Source organism: Danio aesculapii, chromosome 2 (genome assembly GCF_903798145.1).
Source record: "Danio aesculapii chromosome 2, fDanAes4.1, whole genome shotgun sequence".
In the NCBI taxonomy this organism is placed as follows: Eukaryota; Metazoa; Chordata; class Actinopteri; order Cypriniformes; family Danionidae; genus Danio; species Danio aesculapii.
This window is the reverse complement of record NC_079436.1, coordinates 17,887,206-17,903,938: the sequence shown is the minus strand read 5'-3', so window position 1 is coordinate 17,903,938 and position 16,733 is coordinate 17,887,206. Positions and strand designations below refer to the sequence as shown.

Genomic DNA, 16,733 nt, shown 5'->3' with positions numbered 1-16,733 from the left:
TCATTTACTAACTCATTCTGAATTATCCTAAAAACCCTCAACTACTCTTAAATACAACTGGTTTGTAAATAATACAATACTTAATTTAGTAATGAAAAATAAATCATTACCTAAGTATGAAGCTACAATTATTAAGCACATTATATAGGTGCTTATAAGTCAAGAATACAGCATTTGTAGCTGCAGTTATAAACTGCTTACCAACGTTTATTAATGTAGAATTAATGCTTAACAAATAATGAATTCACTAGATGCTAATGCTTAGTAAATGATTTATAGTGTGTAGTTATTATAAAGTGTTACCAATAATCTTAGTAATATAAAAGTTATATATAAAAAGTAATATATAAGTATAATAATCACAAAAAAATCTTTGTACTTTTAAGTCATATAAATCAATTCTGTCTTGCCTCTGAGAAAAGAAACAGCGACTTCTAAATAAATTTTAAAACACTGTCTGCAAACATTTCTCCTGTGATATGATATATGAAACAGTTAAATCCACTTATATGTGTTAATTTTTTGAAAATGAGATTTATACATCATCTGAAAGCTGAATAAGTTAGTTTCCATTCCATTGGCCAAGATACAATTATTTGAAAATCTGAAATGTGAGGATTAAAAAAAATCGAAATGTTGAGAAAATGTCCTTCACCCATTACTTATTATAATGTAAGTTTTGCTATAATTTAAGTAGGACTTTTACAATATATCTTCCTGTAATGCTCTTTAATTAAGATAATAATATTTTTTTAAATATATCGATGGAATGCATTTTAGAAAAAAATGCTATTTTATGATGCTATTATAGAGATGCTATTATAGTGTTTATTAATGCAATTTCCCCTAACAATATTAAAGATAAACAGATATCAAAGCAGCTAATAATGAATTTGTGATCCTGGCATGCAGTCTGCTCAGACTCACAGGTGTCCTTTTTCCCAGCTTCACAAGAGGCAACAGCGAAATGGATTTGTTTTATAAATGAACAGAATATCCTAGCTGGAGTGCGGGAAATTTGCTAGGGTTTGGAAAACACTTTTTCGCTGGACTGCTCTTCAACCTTGGACAATAAAAACCTAGACTCACATCAAAACTGCATTTAAAGTCAAGTCAAGTCGAGCATTTGATTGTCATTCCACTACATGTGTGGACATACTATATATACACTGTAAAAAATGTCTGTGATTTTAACAGTTAAAAGCCTGTACAATCTACAGTGAAAACCTGTTAAATGATTAACGGCTCATTTCAGTACAAAATACGGAAAATAACTGTAACAGATCTAACCTTTGTTTTCGCGAAACTAATCAGAGTGTCTGAAATCTCACCACACACACTCATTCACTAGTACCTTAATTAGTCAATTAGTTTAGTCCACTAGACAGAGTGAATGACCACAAATAAATGAATTGATGAACACCTGCAGCTAACAAGCACAATCACTGAAGGAAAGAACAAGAAATAAAACTACAGACACAGCCTCACACCAAACCAACTGAATTAAAACAGGATTAAACAACTCCATTAAATAACAGCATTAGCAGCTTCACTGAATACAGTTTGACTTCAATTATTTCATATCTGCAAGAATATTTGATAATTAACAGAGGTTTATATTTTTATTGAAAACGTTTCATTTGACCTCACCATCACGGAGATCAGAGGCTGCATTTGTTAAGCTCTTGAACCTTCACTCTTCTATCATATTGTTTCTCTGGCTGTTATAAGAGTTTCTGAAAATAGTCAGTAATAGCAAGAAAAGCAATGAAGACTTTTACGTTCTTAAGTCGACAAAAAAATTGCAAGTAATTATATTTAATTTATGTGATGTTATTTGGGACAGTAGTTCAGTTTTCAAAAGGGTCAACAAACAATTATGAAGGTATTAATGGTTAGACTTTCATGCGGACAATCTTGAAAGACACACAAACATCAAGAATCATGATATGAACCTCATACATGGTTGCTAAAAAAAAACTGCATAAGTCATTCATCCCGCAATGCATGCTGGGTACCAGCATAGTACAAAACTCCCAGCATGCATTGCAGCATGAATAAATTATGCAGCTTTATGCTCTTAACATTTCTTTCTTTGCCTTTAATTTATTTTGTTTTTGGGTTGTAATATTTCAGTAGATTGTTTTGTATTGTTCTGGGTTGATTTTTATTTGTCACCATTATTGAGATTCAGAGACTAATTGTTGAGATTTGTGTGTTTGCAAGGTCTGCCATAGATCAAATGTTCTCTTAATGACTGGCTTATTTAGAACTGTTAAACTGTCATTGATTGCTTAAGTTCCAAAAGTTTCATTTACGTTTTTTTTTAATTCTCACTTTATAACACTTTACAATATTACTTAATAAACTGTAAAACCCAAAAAGTTAAGGTAACTCAAACCATTTGAGGAAACTGATTGCAACAATCCATTTAAATTCAAAAACTAATACTAATGAGAACTGTGAACTTAATTCATTTGAGCAAACAAAGCATTTTGGGGACAGTAAAACCAAAATGAAGTAAAAAATAAATAAATGAATAGAATTTAAACCAACTGAGTACTGTAAAACCCAATAAGTTAAGGCGACTCATATCATTTGAGGAAACAGATTGCTACAAACTATTTGAGTTAAAAAAAACTAATCTATATGAGTATTGTGAACTTATTCCATTTAAGTTGAAGTAATGGGGTATTTAATTAACTCATTACCTTCAACACTGAGTTCAAAGCTCTTTTCAAATGAGTAGAATTAACTTTCAGTAAATTTGGAGTTAACTACACTCCTTTTATTTGATAAAGTTGACTGATGGGCTTTACAATGTAAATGAATATTCATGTACCTCAACAAGCAATCATATAATCATGTCTTTCCAAATCATTAGCTATTGATTAACTAACGCAGGTATAACTGGACGTTAAAACGTAAAGCTTTCACCTGTTGGGTAAAACAGGTTACACGTTAATTTGCAGTATTATCATTAATAAATGTGTCTTATACTTCATATTTTTAGATTTTTAGTATATGTATTAATTCCAATTTTTTACCATAAACCGACATATCTACCATTTGCTAGAGGTAGATATTTTAGAAATTATGGGATGTGTTGAAGGAAAAAAAAAAATGCATTGAGTGTGTTAAATAGCGACATTAGGATTTAAGAAATGCAATCCAAACATTTTTCTGTAGCTTTTTTCTTGGTGGGGCAGTTAAAGGGTTAAGGCAAATGTAACATTTCCAGCAATGTAAGAAAAAAACATCATTTATATAAGGTCAACTTTATTGAAATTGATAACTACACTAAAACATTTGAAGATACCAAAGACACTCATGTACTACTGAGACAGCAACTCATAAACAAGATCACAGGAATCATTCCCATTTTTGATCTTGAAATTATTTTTCTTCTGCATGCTAATCAGTTCATAGCTTGACCATACAGGTTAATTTATGTTTCAAACGATATTGATGTCAGTATGAAGCTACACTAGCATTGTGAAATATCCAGTGCTTTTTGTTAACCATAAGAAAATATCGGACTGATGCTGAACTTTGAACAGTGCATATAAAATATATCTATAAATATGTAAAAAATGCATAAACATACATTATTTACATCATAATGACCACTGAAAGATGTTATTTACATAATTTCAAAGGAGACACATAGATATTAAGATACTGATAATAAACCAAGGGGTAAAAAATGCTTTGTTTTTATTTTAGTTATATCATCCAGCCCATACACAGTTCTGGCATTTTACACAACAGTAAATAATACATATAAATGAGAAAAAATCAGATTACCTTTCATGGACATTATTACATATCACAGACTAAAATAAAGTATCACAGAATGTAAGAAATCATAAAAGATACAGTCACAGTGAGTCTGAGGGTAAATATTTTATTACTGCTTGACACCTCGGGCTCAAGGAAGAACTGCTTTCCTTTCCAGCTCAGTCTCTGTGGTCACAGACGGACCACCAACACAAGCTGTTTAAACATAGTGTCCAACATACACTTCATACAACTGGGATATAAAAACATTCCATGCTTTTTCTAAATCAAAATTCAATTCACAACCTTTGGGTATATGGACATCCTGCTGTAATCCAAAAATAAAAGAAACCTAAGAAGATCTTTATAAGAAGATCTTTTTTTCTAAGCTTGTTTAAAAAAATGCTAGGAAAAATAAAATCTTGAAGGTATTTTCAGTTAAGCTTTATCATTTTCCTGGTAACACTTTACAATATTACTTAACAATGCACGGTAAAACCCAAAAAGTTAAGGTAACTCAAAGCATTTGAGGAAACTGATTGCAACAAACCATTTACCTTCAAAAACTAATCCTAATGAGTACTGTGAACCTTATTCATTTGAGTAAACAAAGCAATTTGAACACAGTAAAACAAAATAAATGAAGAGAACTAAAACCAACTGAGTACTGTAAAACCCAATAAGTTAAGGCAACTCAAACCATTTGAGGAAACCGATTGCTACAAACTATTTGAGTTAAAAAAAACTAATCTATATGAGTACTGTGAACTTATTCCATTTAAGTTGAAGTAATGAGGTATTTAATTAACCTCATTACCTTCAACACTGAGTTCAAAACTCTTTTCAAATGAGTAGAATTAACTTTCAGTAAATTTGGAGTTACTACACTCATTTCATTTGATAAAGTTGATTGTAGGGTTTTACAGTGTAAATAAATATGCATGTACCTCAACAAGCAATCATATAATCATGTCTTTCCAAATCATTAGCTATTGATTAATTAACGAAGGTAACTGGAAGTTAAAACGTAAAGCTTTCACCTGTTGGGTAAAACAGGTTACACATTAATTTGTAGTATTATCATTAATACTGTATTTAGATAAGGAATTCATGTGCTAACAATACAAAAGCAATAATTTTGTCCATTTTTGAAATTAGTAATTTAATAACTTTTTTAAAATAAAACCTATATAACTTTAGTATACTGGCTTTTGATAAAAGTCTCTATACTTCCTCTAACATTGTTATTGTATTAAAAAAAAATTGCTTGAACGGCCATAATGGTGAAATTCACTGCATCCGCTACATTTTGCCTCTGTTGCCTTAACATAAATAGGATAGCAAAACCTATCTTATTCTTTAGTCTTTCAAATTTCAAAAACAACATTTTTACTGCAGTGAAAAACTTGCTGTCTTGCTTGCTTGACAAAGTGAATATATTATAAGCTATATTATAAAAAAGATTATATTTTTAGATCAATGCCTTCATAAAATATGATGACAGACAGTCAAAGCTTAATTCTATTATCTCAAATTGTAGCTTTGAATGTAAATATATTATGTGACAAAAATTGTATTCTTTACAGTCTTTTATGAATGGTCAGAATGACTGCTATGTAGTACAATTCTGGTAGTTACAGTGTTATATGTCCATATATAACTTAAAGGGCACCTATGTTACCCCTTTTTCAAGATTTAAAATAAGTATTTTGTGTCTCCAGAAAGTGTCTGTAAAGTTTCAGCTCAAAACACCCATCAGATTATTTAATAATCCTTTGAGAATATTGGCATTTTCTGCTTTGAACACAATGTAGTTGTTTTTGTTGCCTGTGCCTTTAATGCTCTCCTGCCCCCACCGTTCCCACGTACCTGTCAGAGTGTGCCTCAATCTTCGACTGCATCAGATAAACAGCACAGTGACAGACATGAAGGAAGCAGATCTCACGTAACGTTTGTGAGAAATACTACAGTAAGAACTTTTCCAATGATTATTTGATGTATTTGTTGTGGAGGTAATTTAAGTCTTTCTGCAATATTGAGTTACACGCAATGTCATTAGAAAGTTCACGCACACAAACACACAGAGACAGCGGCACACACATACAGTGCGTGCGTTTAACTTTGTACTGTTTTTGCATGGCAAATGTGATAGGATACACGTTAATATCCACTGATGTATGGATATCCGTTATGTTAATGTACATAATAAACCTGATTTAACGTCCAAAAACCGTGATTGAGGCGTCTTCTTTTATAATTGCACTGACATGCGGCTTTGGTGATAAAGACTGTAAAATCGCTGAAATTCATTACAAACATGCACTGTTTTAAAAACGTTTTAAAATTGTAAAACTCATTTTTGATCACATGATGACTGATGAGCACAGCAAGCTAAACAGATCTTTTAATCCCAGTTGCTTTGCGCACATTCTGTCTTGTTGATATAATTATATGCATTACTACAGAGACATGTTAATACAAGTCTGTCAATCAATTCGGTGGGCAGGAAAATCGCACTCCTACATCATCAGGGAGGATTTGGATCAGGAGGATTTGGATCCTATTTTAAAGAGACTTATTGTTTTTATATAACTCCAATATGACTGTGGACACAATATACCTACACACGATTATGTAAAAACAGCTTCCAAAAGATGATTTTCATCATAGGTGTCCTTTAATCTCTTAATCTAGTGTTATTGCTGTAATTATGAATGTATAGTAGTGCACCTCTATTGTAAAGTGCTACCCTTTCATAAATAGAACATTATCTGAAACATGTATACACACTCAACTTATAGGTCAAACCAATTATTGTTAAAACAACAAACTCAAAATTAGCTTAAAGTGGTGTCATGAGAACAATCTGACTAAAGAAATTGGTCAGATGTAGAAAACGAATATTGGTCATCATAGAGTAAAAATGAAAGATTTCGAAATGTGATAAAAAATAACCAGGATTTTTGGGGTTTACCAATATACATAGGTTAATGTACCAATACACATTTGTTTCTGACCCTGTTGGGGAGTCAAAATCACACATCTTTAATTACGAATTAACACTAAATTTAAATCTATGTGCATTTAATGCATAGCTCTTTCTGAATTGTTTTCATTTTAAACACATACACATCCTTCCAAAGCAGATTTACAATGAGTACCTGCCAAACTGCTCAGAGATCAAGCCGAAACCTCTCTAAGAAATTATATTCACAAGCTTTACCCTGATGAAAGCCTCAACTGAAGAAACAAACACTCTGCTTGAAAAGGATTCAGGGTGCAACTGCAAGTGTGAGATGATCAGGATAAATGATTTACATCATTAGGAGACATTATTTTTAATGTATTCAAGGCATAAATTTGAAAATCAAACCTCATCACTGGGCAGTGAGAGATCAAACATATGCTCAGTCAGAATCGTGTTCAAGATCAATCTGCAGAATGTAAATTCAACCAAGCACTGCAGACCTTTGATGCTAACCAGCTTTGGGATATAATAAAAATACATATGACTGAAATCACAAATGCAACCTTTGATATAAATCATCATGAAAAAACTATGGTCCATATTTCCATCTTTTTGACAGGTAAACGTTTTTAAAAAGGTAAAAGTATTATTCCAGTTTAATGTTTGCCAAAAAAAAAAAAAAAAACAGAGAGAAGAGTCCTTCTCCAAGCCACTAGAGACTGGATTCTCAAAATGGCAACATTAAGGGTAGACTCACAAATAAATACAAACATAAACACACACAGAAAGAGAGAGAGACAAACGCACACCTTCATACACACCCTAGCAGCCTCTTTGGGCAAAAGCTTGAGTGTCTAATTTTTCGAGTCCTGTAATCAATTGCCAGTCACAATTAAATCCATCAGTTCTGCTCAAGGAGCTCTCCGCCATAATGACAGCAAAAACAATCATGATTTCAGCTTAAGCCCACTTTTAACACCACTTTAGTCTATTTGGACTGTTTTTATTAGATTATAGTCCATAAAAGCTGAAAATAAAAACTGATGACTCATCCTGCACCACACTTCCTTTTAACCAATCAGACGCTCTCTAGAATAAAACCTATCTTCACAATACTCAAATCCTAAACGTGCTTTAAAATGCAGAGAATAGAATCTGATGCAAGTCTACTGTATATGTACTGTGAGTGAAAGGAAAGTGTCAAAAAAGCATTACTATTAAACAACACCTCAAAGAAAAAAGATCAATAATGATATTTCAAAAATAGAGTCACAGTTTTACAGTAAAATAAAACATAAGCATATATAAAACACATTTTGGTTGGACGTCATGTTGCAGTCACTCCATACCCTGTATTTTCAAGCACAAAAATCCTACAAATGATATGTTTGTATAAAAATGGGGATGCAATCCTACTGTAACTACTTCCCGTATATATAAAAAAGAAAGTTACAAGAAGGACAACAAGGTATTGACACGTTTTACACACATTTGAAAATAGAAGTGTCAAATATAGCACATATCAACGTTGCACTCAAAGTAAGAAGTCGCATCGGAGAGCAGCAACATTTTCCACAGCATTCTGGCTTGCAGGCTTTTCACTGTCATGTGATCTCAGCATAGGTGATTGGATTCTGAAAATCAAAGAAAAAAAATGCATATATATGCTCAATACAACTTGGCAATACATATATAGAGCTAGATTAAAAATTAGGGAACCAGTTAACATTTTTGGTTAACTAGATTTTTGATTTATACTTATGAGTTTGAGTAAAATATAAATATATATTGGGAAAACAAAATCCCAAACAATATATAGGGGTTCGACAATGAAACAGAAATGCCTGGTTTTAGACCACAATTATTCATTAGTATAGTGTAGGGCCTTTTTGCGGAAATAAGGCATCAATTTGTCTTGCAAATGACATGATATCGCAGCCCAAACCATTACTGATCTATCCCCATGCTTCACTCTGGGCATGCAACTGTCTAGGTGCTACGCTTCTTTGGGTCTTCTCCAGACCGTAACTCTCCCAGATATGAGAAAGATCTTTCGGATGAGATGTTTCCTTAAAAATGAAAAGTCCCATGGCACTTCTCGTAAAGAGTAGGGTTGTAACCTCAGTGCCCGGGCCAAATTCTCTCCATCGACTCCTACCGATCATGGCCTTCCAATCATCCCCATTCACCGATATTTGTTCACTGAACATTTATGTTCAGAACACGTTGATGTAAGACGTCTACTCCAACCATTCAGAACATTCAGACGCATTCACATCCACACATCCACACCTTTGAATATTTTTCCAGACACATTTAGCTGGTAGATATTAGATAATGTTTCTATGTTCCTTCTTAATGCAAACTGTGGAAAAAATTGTTCAGAAAATGCTTATGATAAACCGCTGTTTATTTACCTTCAAGCTCTGCTTCAGCTGTGTGGTGCTCGTGCACATGAAGCAATGCTCCGGTGAGCGCTAGCGCACACACATATTATGTACATCTCGACATGTGAAAGTGTTCCTCCATAGTTTTCATGGAAGTTGTTCTCAATGCTTATCCATCCACAGAATGTGTAATGTCGTCAAAATTGTAAACATTTAGCTGTGGTTCACGCTTCTGCCTTTTGATTTCTCTGGGACAAAGCAGCTGCATGAATGCTGAAGCTTTAAATAAATGTGAAACAATCAACAAAAGCCCGACCCCTTCTATGTTTTCAAATACAAGCGCAGCCGTTTTGAGGTAATTTTTGGTTATGATGTCAGAATTTACAGGTATTTTGGAATGGATGTGAGAATGGTCTTTCCGGAATTCCGGAACATCCTAGCCTGTGTGAACAGCGCCATACATGATAAATGCACTACATAAATACACATTACATTACATAAAGACAAAGGTGGACTCTTCAGAAAATACTACATGCTTCACATTGTCCACAGCACAATATTTTCCCTCCTGTGGCAATTCAAACTGACATTTGGCAATAGCACAAGTGACCAAAGGTTTGGGTATAGTAGCCTGGCCATGTAAATTGACCCTGTAGAGCTCCCGATGAACAGTTTTGGCGGAAACAGGAGAGTTGAGGTACACAATTAATTGTGCAGTGAGTTGGGCAGATGATCAAATTTAGCCATAAAACCTCCAACATTAAATTGACCAGTGTTTCGATTTCATTGCCAACCCCTGTACTGTATATACACTGTATATTTTTATGTACAAACACATACAGTGTACTGTGTCAGCAAGCTATACACAATGAATTGAACATGTTATTTGAAAACTTCAGCAAGATTGAAGCAGCATATTCTTGTAAAATGTGTCAGTTTTTTAAGATTTATGGAATATTAAAGTAGGTTTTCTAACTTTCCATCTTATTGCAAAGCTAAAGACCTGGTTCACCTTTTTCTAAGGCTTTGGGAATAAGTAATAACTACCTTAAAGATTAATGATGTAGCCTTGAAATAACCAACTGTGGTGTGAGTGCTGGCCATGCATTGCAGGTGCATATGTCTTGGGCTTCACACGTAATCTTGATGAACTGCCTCACAGAGCCCCTGGGCTTACCCTTATATGAATCTAAAATGAATCTTGGGAAGTCATATTGAACAATTAATCAAAGATGGGTGGGACTTAGGTTGATTCTGATGCATAATGGAGGTCATAGGCTACACTTTCAGCTACCGGACTGTGGGTTCATGACCTGAAGTGTTCAGACAACCTGTTGAATACTGTATGGTAGCCCTAGTGCTGTTGAATACCGAAACTATGGACATAATTAGAACTATGGGTATAATCAGTCAATTTTGTTTAATTCCATCATCTATATTTTAAAGTTATCTTTGTCTAAGCTCTGTGTCTAATGTTCTGTTTAATTTTTATTATATTTAGGCAACAATATTTAGTCCTGTTTTGTTTTAATCAACTAAATATTTGTTCATTTTAGAGTAGTTTTAGTCAATTAAACCAGTGGTTCTCAAACTTTTTTAGTAGAGGGCCCCTTTGTGCATGGCGAATCCTTTTGGACCCCAAAAAAATAAATAAATAAATAAAATAAAAACGACACAAAAGATACTCAAATTAACAATTTTACTTAAAACATTTTTAATTGTACTTTTCATGCTCTGGATTCATTTTTGGGAGAGTCTAAATTTATCTAAAGACTTATCAGTTTTAAAGAGTTTTGTCATTCGTCAGCATGTTCATGACTTTTTATATTCCTGTTTTATATATATATATATATATATATATATATATATATATATATATATATATATATATATATATATATATAATTTTTTTTTTTTTTCTGACAAAAATCCCCTGTTGTGACTAAAACTTACTGCCTGACTCTCATTGGGTGCCTGAGGCATAAGTGGTGAAAAATGGCAGTCTGAAAATAAGGGAATCATATACAGTAGGTGAACCTGCTGGCACTTAGATATATGGCTTTATCTAAACAATAGAGGGTTGTACATAGAATCAGTTCAGCAAGTCAGTGACATGGAGACTTGGATATTTCATTGGAAATCTGTTTTGTACATTTGAAACACAACAACAGATAAAAAAATACTATTCATATAACATGGAAATAAACAACAACCAAAGGAGAGCATTGTTTTGGTTAACGACAGCATAACAAAAACATACATTCAGCCGCATGTGAATATTTCTTCCTTTTTTAAGACTGGAAGATAAACCCAGTGACTAACTCTGATCTCTTGTGACACAGATACAAGAAGATTTAGCCCGAGGCGAAGCAGCCGAATGAACATACTGAAAAGAAATAATGGGATTTACTTGGAATGAAACATTTAACATTCAGAACAAAATATTCAGTATCCAAAGGCTGTTCTATGTGATGGCTGTCATCAAAAGTATTTTATTATTCTGTAAGGAACCCAAGTGACCCATGTTTGAGTTCAAAACTCAAAAAAAAAAAAAACCTTAAAAAAAAAAAAAAAGAAGCTAAAAGGAAAGCACTGTTTATCAAACAGCCATTATTCCTTGTGATTTCATCCATCATTTTAAGCTCTTTCACAAAAAAAAAATACTGTTTAAGGTTTTACATTCTTGAGTAAGAGATAAAATGTAATGCAGCAAGAACTGAAAACTGCTACAGGCAAATCCATAAGATGACCCACATAAAGCTGACATATTGTTTTGCACTTCTTGTTTAAGTATAAATGAGTGATCTTGTAGGAGACATATGTTAGAAGCTCATTTATATTAGAGTAAAGGCACTTTCAGATCTCAGTTTCAGAAAACTATTAATTCAAACTCTATAAAGATTCAACTCTTTTATATATATATATATATATATATATATATATATATATATATATATATATATATATATATATATATATATAATATAATATAATATATATATATATATATATATATATATATATATATATATATATATATATATATATATATATATAGGGGCAACGCAGTTGGCGTTTCTTTGTGGAGTTTGCATGTTCTCCCTGCGTTCGCGTGGGTTTCCTCCGGGTTCTCCAATTTCCCCCACAGTCCAAAGACATGCGGTACAGGTTAATTGGGTAGGCTAAATTGTGTGTAGTGTATGAGTGTGTATGGATGTTTCCCAGAGAGGGTTGTGGCTGGAAGGGCATCCGCTGTGTAAAACAAATGCTAGATAAGTTGGCGGTTCATTCCGGTGTGGCGACCCCAGATTAATAAAGGGACTAAGCAGACAAGAAAATGAATATATATATATATATATATATATATATATATATATATATATATATATATATATATATATATATATATATATATATATATATATATATTTGGGACAGCCCGAACATTTAAAGTGGAGTAAAATAAAAAGTGTGCTAATGATTATCATAATTATATTTGTTGGTGTGGATGCTATTAAAGCTGCAACAGTTATTGGGTCAGAATATGTCTTGACTACATACAAAATAACACACCACAACTATATAATGATAATGACATGAAGAAATAATAATAACAATAGTGACAGATCATGTAATTACAGCATGAATTTATAATAAAAAGAATGCAATCATTTGTTAGTGTAGACTAGTCTACAATATAGTTATCATTACAGGCATAATACATTATAATATTAAGCATAATTTAAACATAGAGTGCTAATATTTGTGGCAATAAACATTATAATTGGAATAGTTTAGATATTCAGACATCCAATTTGCATCCAGACATCCAAATTTAGACATTCAGACATTCATCTAATCTCTTTCCTATCACAGTATGAAAAAAAAAAACTGCCCAACCAATAACATTTCTTACTGTGTGAAAAGTCAGTCATCAAATAATTTATAATTATCTTCCAGAAGCATCTCACATGATTAGGTTTACAAACATTTGCATCCACCAACATGATAAAATGAAGTTTGCTTGCTCATTTATTATAGGAAAGAGCTCTGTAGTGGTTTCCTTGCTTGCAGAAACTTAAATCTTTATTGATTCTTTGTGCTAGTCTTCAAAAGTGACAATTGTATTTTGTTAAACATGAGAACTGGTAACCAGATCTTATCTGTGAATTTTGTTGATGTACACTGTTATAATTTGTGCCAATCTAAGTTCAGTACAATTCTGTACTGAAACAAAGCTTTTGTAATTTGATAAAATGTCATTTAGTTTCATTATTTCTTCTCCAGTTTCTCAGAGAAGGCTGAAATAGATAGTTCACCCAGAAATTAAAAGTGTCATTATTTACTCACCCTCAAGAGCTTCTAAACATGTTTAGAGTTTCTTTCGTCTGTTGAACACAAAATAAGATATACTAAAGAAAGCTGGAAAACTGTAAACATTGACTTTTATAGTTTTTGCTTTTCCTGTTAAGGAAGTCAGTGGTTACAGGTTTTCAGCTTTCTTGAATTATCTTATTTTGTGTTCAAGGTAAGAAACTCATAAAGGTTTAGAACCTCTTCAGGGAGAGTAAATAGTGAGTAAATTTAGTCACTTTAGGGTGAACTGTCCCTTTAAGGATAGTCCCAAATTAAATTACATGTTTAAACTATTCCTTTATCCTCCTAAATATTTATTTTTTTGGCATTTTATTACTATTAGTAGGACAGTCCGTTCTGACAAGAACTAAAGTTTGAGAGAGTGGGACAAGATCAGTTAATGTCCATGGGTCAAGACTGCAATGCAGTTGAGCTATATGTTGGCGAGCTGACCATTAGACTATCAGTGGCAAAATGTTTGAGCTGTCTTAAAGATACAATAGGAGATCTTGGAAAATACCAAATACTGAAAGCCTACGTCCCACCCTGCAAATCAACAACCAAAGCTACGCCTACTGAACACATGAAAAAGCACTAGACAACATCACTTTATACATCATGTGACCTTCACTAGAAAGAAAAGTTTATGGTATAGTTAGCAATTCTAATTCCAATATCAAACTTTAAAAAGAAGGTAGGTTGTTGATGTTTGCTTTCTATTCTCTGTCTGAACTTGTCGATGACATAATCCTTTCTGCACAAACAGTGTGTGCTGAGGTATGCAATAACATATTTTGATAGGCAGGCCAGACAACGTATCACAATGTTCGAACCAAACGTTTTGATTGGACATACTTGGTTCTACATATTCCATAGAAAATTTAAATAGATATAAATACAATTGCACTACTTAATTCAACAACCCAGGCTCATTATGGATATGTACCCCTGCAAACATTTCAGGAGAGCACGAAATACAACCCAGGTGTTACGTTTTTTTTGCAGTTTTTGTTTTGGTGAATCAGAGGCCGCTGTGTACGCTTTTTCAAATCTCAAATTTCTCTAGTGAGTGCCATTCGTGCCTACTCTTTCTGCCTAAACACAACTGATAGTGTTTTCAAAAGCACCCATTGACCTGCCCACCAACTTCCCTAAACCCAACTGACAGTGTTTTTTCGAAAGCAATCCAGAAAAAGAAAAGCCCTCGCAGCCGCTTGATTTTAACCATGTTTTCAGATCTTACCATGTTCTCACCCTGTTATTTACTAGTTTATTTAATTTTTTGCCTTTTGTTTTACCTATTTTCTGGAACCGTTCTTCGCCAAACTCAAACCCCGTCGTCGCAGTCAACTCGGTCTCCCAAGTCCACTGACGTATGAGAGGAGCCACTGGGCAAACTGATAACCATGGAAAAGCCACCCACATAAAGGTAAGCGATCAGCTGGTAGTGCGAAAAGGAACAGAAGCCAGCGGCGGCATCATACCGCCCTGTAGCATTTATTTTAAAGACCAAATGCAGTCAGACGTAGCTCTGGCTACATAGTTTGCGCTCTCCAGAAATGAAGACCAGGGTACGTATTCACAATGAGCCTGTGTTGTAATTTAATGACTGCTGTGGAGGATGTGAAGAGACTTTCAATTAGCATAACAAAAATTGATTCTGAAGACAATCACCTGTTGGACCTTTAACTAAAATCATGAACAGACACATCTCCAAATATTTTAATGTCATTTCTTTGTCTCAAGATACACACCAGTAATGAGCTTTTAAAAACCTGTTTGAATATCCTAGTTTAACTAAGGCCTAGAAATGGCTTAAGCTAAGCCCTGTGTGTGAAACTGGACCATAAATAATTACTTTAATAAGTAGTTTTACTACTGGTTCAGTGATTCTTGTGTACATTAGGGCTTGCAGTTGAATACCTGGGAGGCTATGTATTTTTCCATAGTGTGGTCCAATCTGGGTTGAGTGATCATGGGACCACTGGATACACTCTCCTCTGGTGGGATCTCACTCAGTAAGGGCTTCCCTTTGAAATTCTTCACCACACACACCACCTAAAACCAGAACACCCGTAGGGAAAACAAAAAAGAAAGACAAGGAAAGAGAGAAGTTTTACACCTCTGAAAGGCTTTTTTGTATCTCACATACACGTGTATTGCTTTTCTCGGCTGTAAATGATGATTTATGTAAGTCTCGAAAGGGCAAAAACGCTCGCATGACTTGCTGCCCGGAGTAAAAAAGGCTCTGTGCTCTTTCAGGAGGGAGGAAACATGCGAGTCCATGTCCTGAAGGAGATTCATCCATTATCGGGCTGAAATGAGCACTTTCAATGAGACACTACAGGCATTGCTAGACTGCAATGGAGCACAAGGGAGGGTTTCAGTGGAGGACATCTCAGGGCATTTTCTACTCCCTGAGCTTTAAGTTGAACTAAACAGATGGAGGAATTAATTTTCTGCACCATGTGCACTGCCTTTACTATTTTCTAACCCATTAACAGCAGAGTTCAACAATAAAGATGACCCTGGGACAGTCTGAGAGGTTGGGGAAAGTGTTGTGTTGTTATTAGCCGAGATTTCACCGTAACGTGAAGTTAATCTTTTTTGGCAATTTAGAAGCTCAAAAAAATAATAAAAAAAAGAGTTTCATTAATTTTCTATTTAAAGCTTTATTTTTCCCTGCAGGCACACAACATCATAATACATTAATATTAGGTTAGATTTAGGTCATGACGTCAGGTGACCAAAATTCAATGTCTAGCCAGTGCCTAAGGACAACGTTATTTTGATGTCCAATAATGATGTTGGTGTTTGGTTAATTTTAGGTTGGGTTGGAAAGTGATCAAAATCGAACGTTGAGTCATCTTAAACCAACGTCATATTGACATCAAATACTGATGTTTATTTGTGAAGTATAACAGCCAAAATTGTTGGCACAATAGCCTAGTGGTTAGTGCGCTGACGTATGGGGCAATAGCACATCAGGGCGTCCTGAGTTCAAATCCTGACTTAAGAACATTTCCCAACCCTACTGCCCTCTCTCTCTCCCACTTTGTTCACTGTCCTTTCTAAAAAAGGCCAAAAATAAATCTTTTTTTTTTTTTTTTAAGAAGTATAGCAACCAAAATTCAACATCAGATAAACATCATAGTTGTAACGTCCACACAACGTCAAGCTGTAACATCATTAGGCATTGATATTTGGTTGATTTTAGGTTGGAAATTGACTTCAGCATGATG

General features: G+C 33.7%; 1 protein-coding gene across 1 annotated transcript in view; it reads right to left on the bottom strand.

Moving 5' to 3' along the window:
* Nucleotides 1-7,102: 7,102 nt before the first annotated feature.
* The window catches only part of plppr5a (phospholipid phosphatase related 5a), a 63,920-nt gene continuing 54,289 nt past the window's right edge, over nucleotides 7,103-16,733 (bottom strand). Inside the window, exons 5-6 of the mRNA XM_056474056.1 lie at nucleotides 15,415-15,549; nucleotides 7,103-8,382 (exon numbers count right to left, since the gene is read on the bottom strand). Of these exons, the coding sequence (XP_056330031.1) occupies nucleotides 8,353-8,382; nucleotides 15,415-15,549 (165 nt within the window). The 3' untranslated portion in view covers nucleotides 7,103-8,352. The remainder of the gene's footprint in view (nucleotides 8,383-15,414; nucleotides 15,550-16,733) is intronic.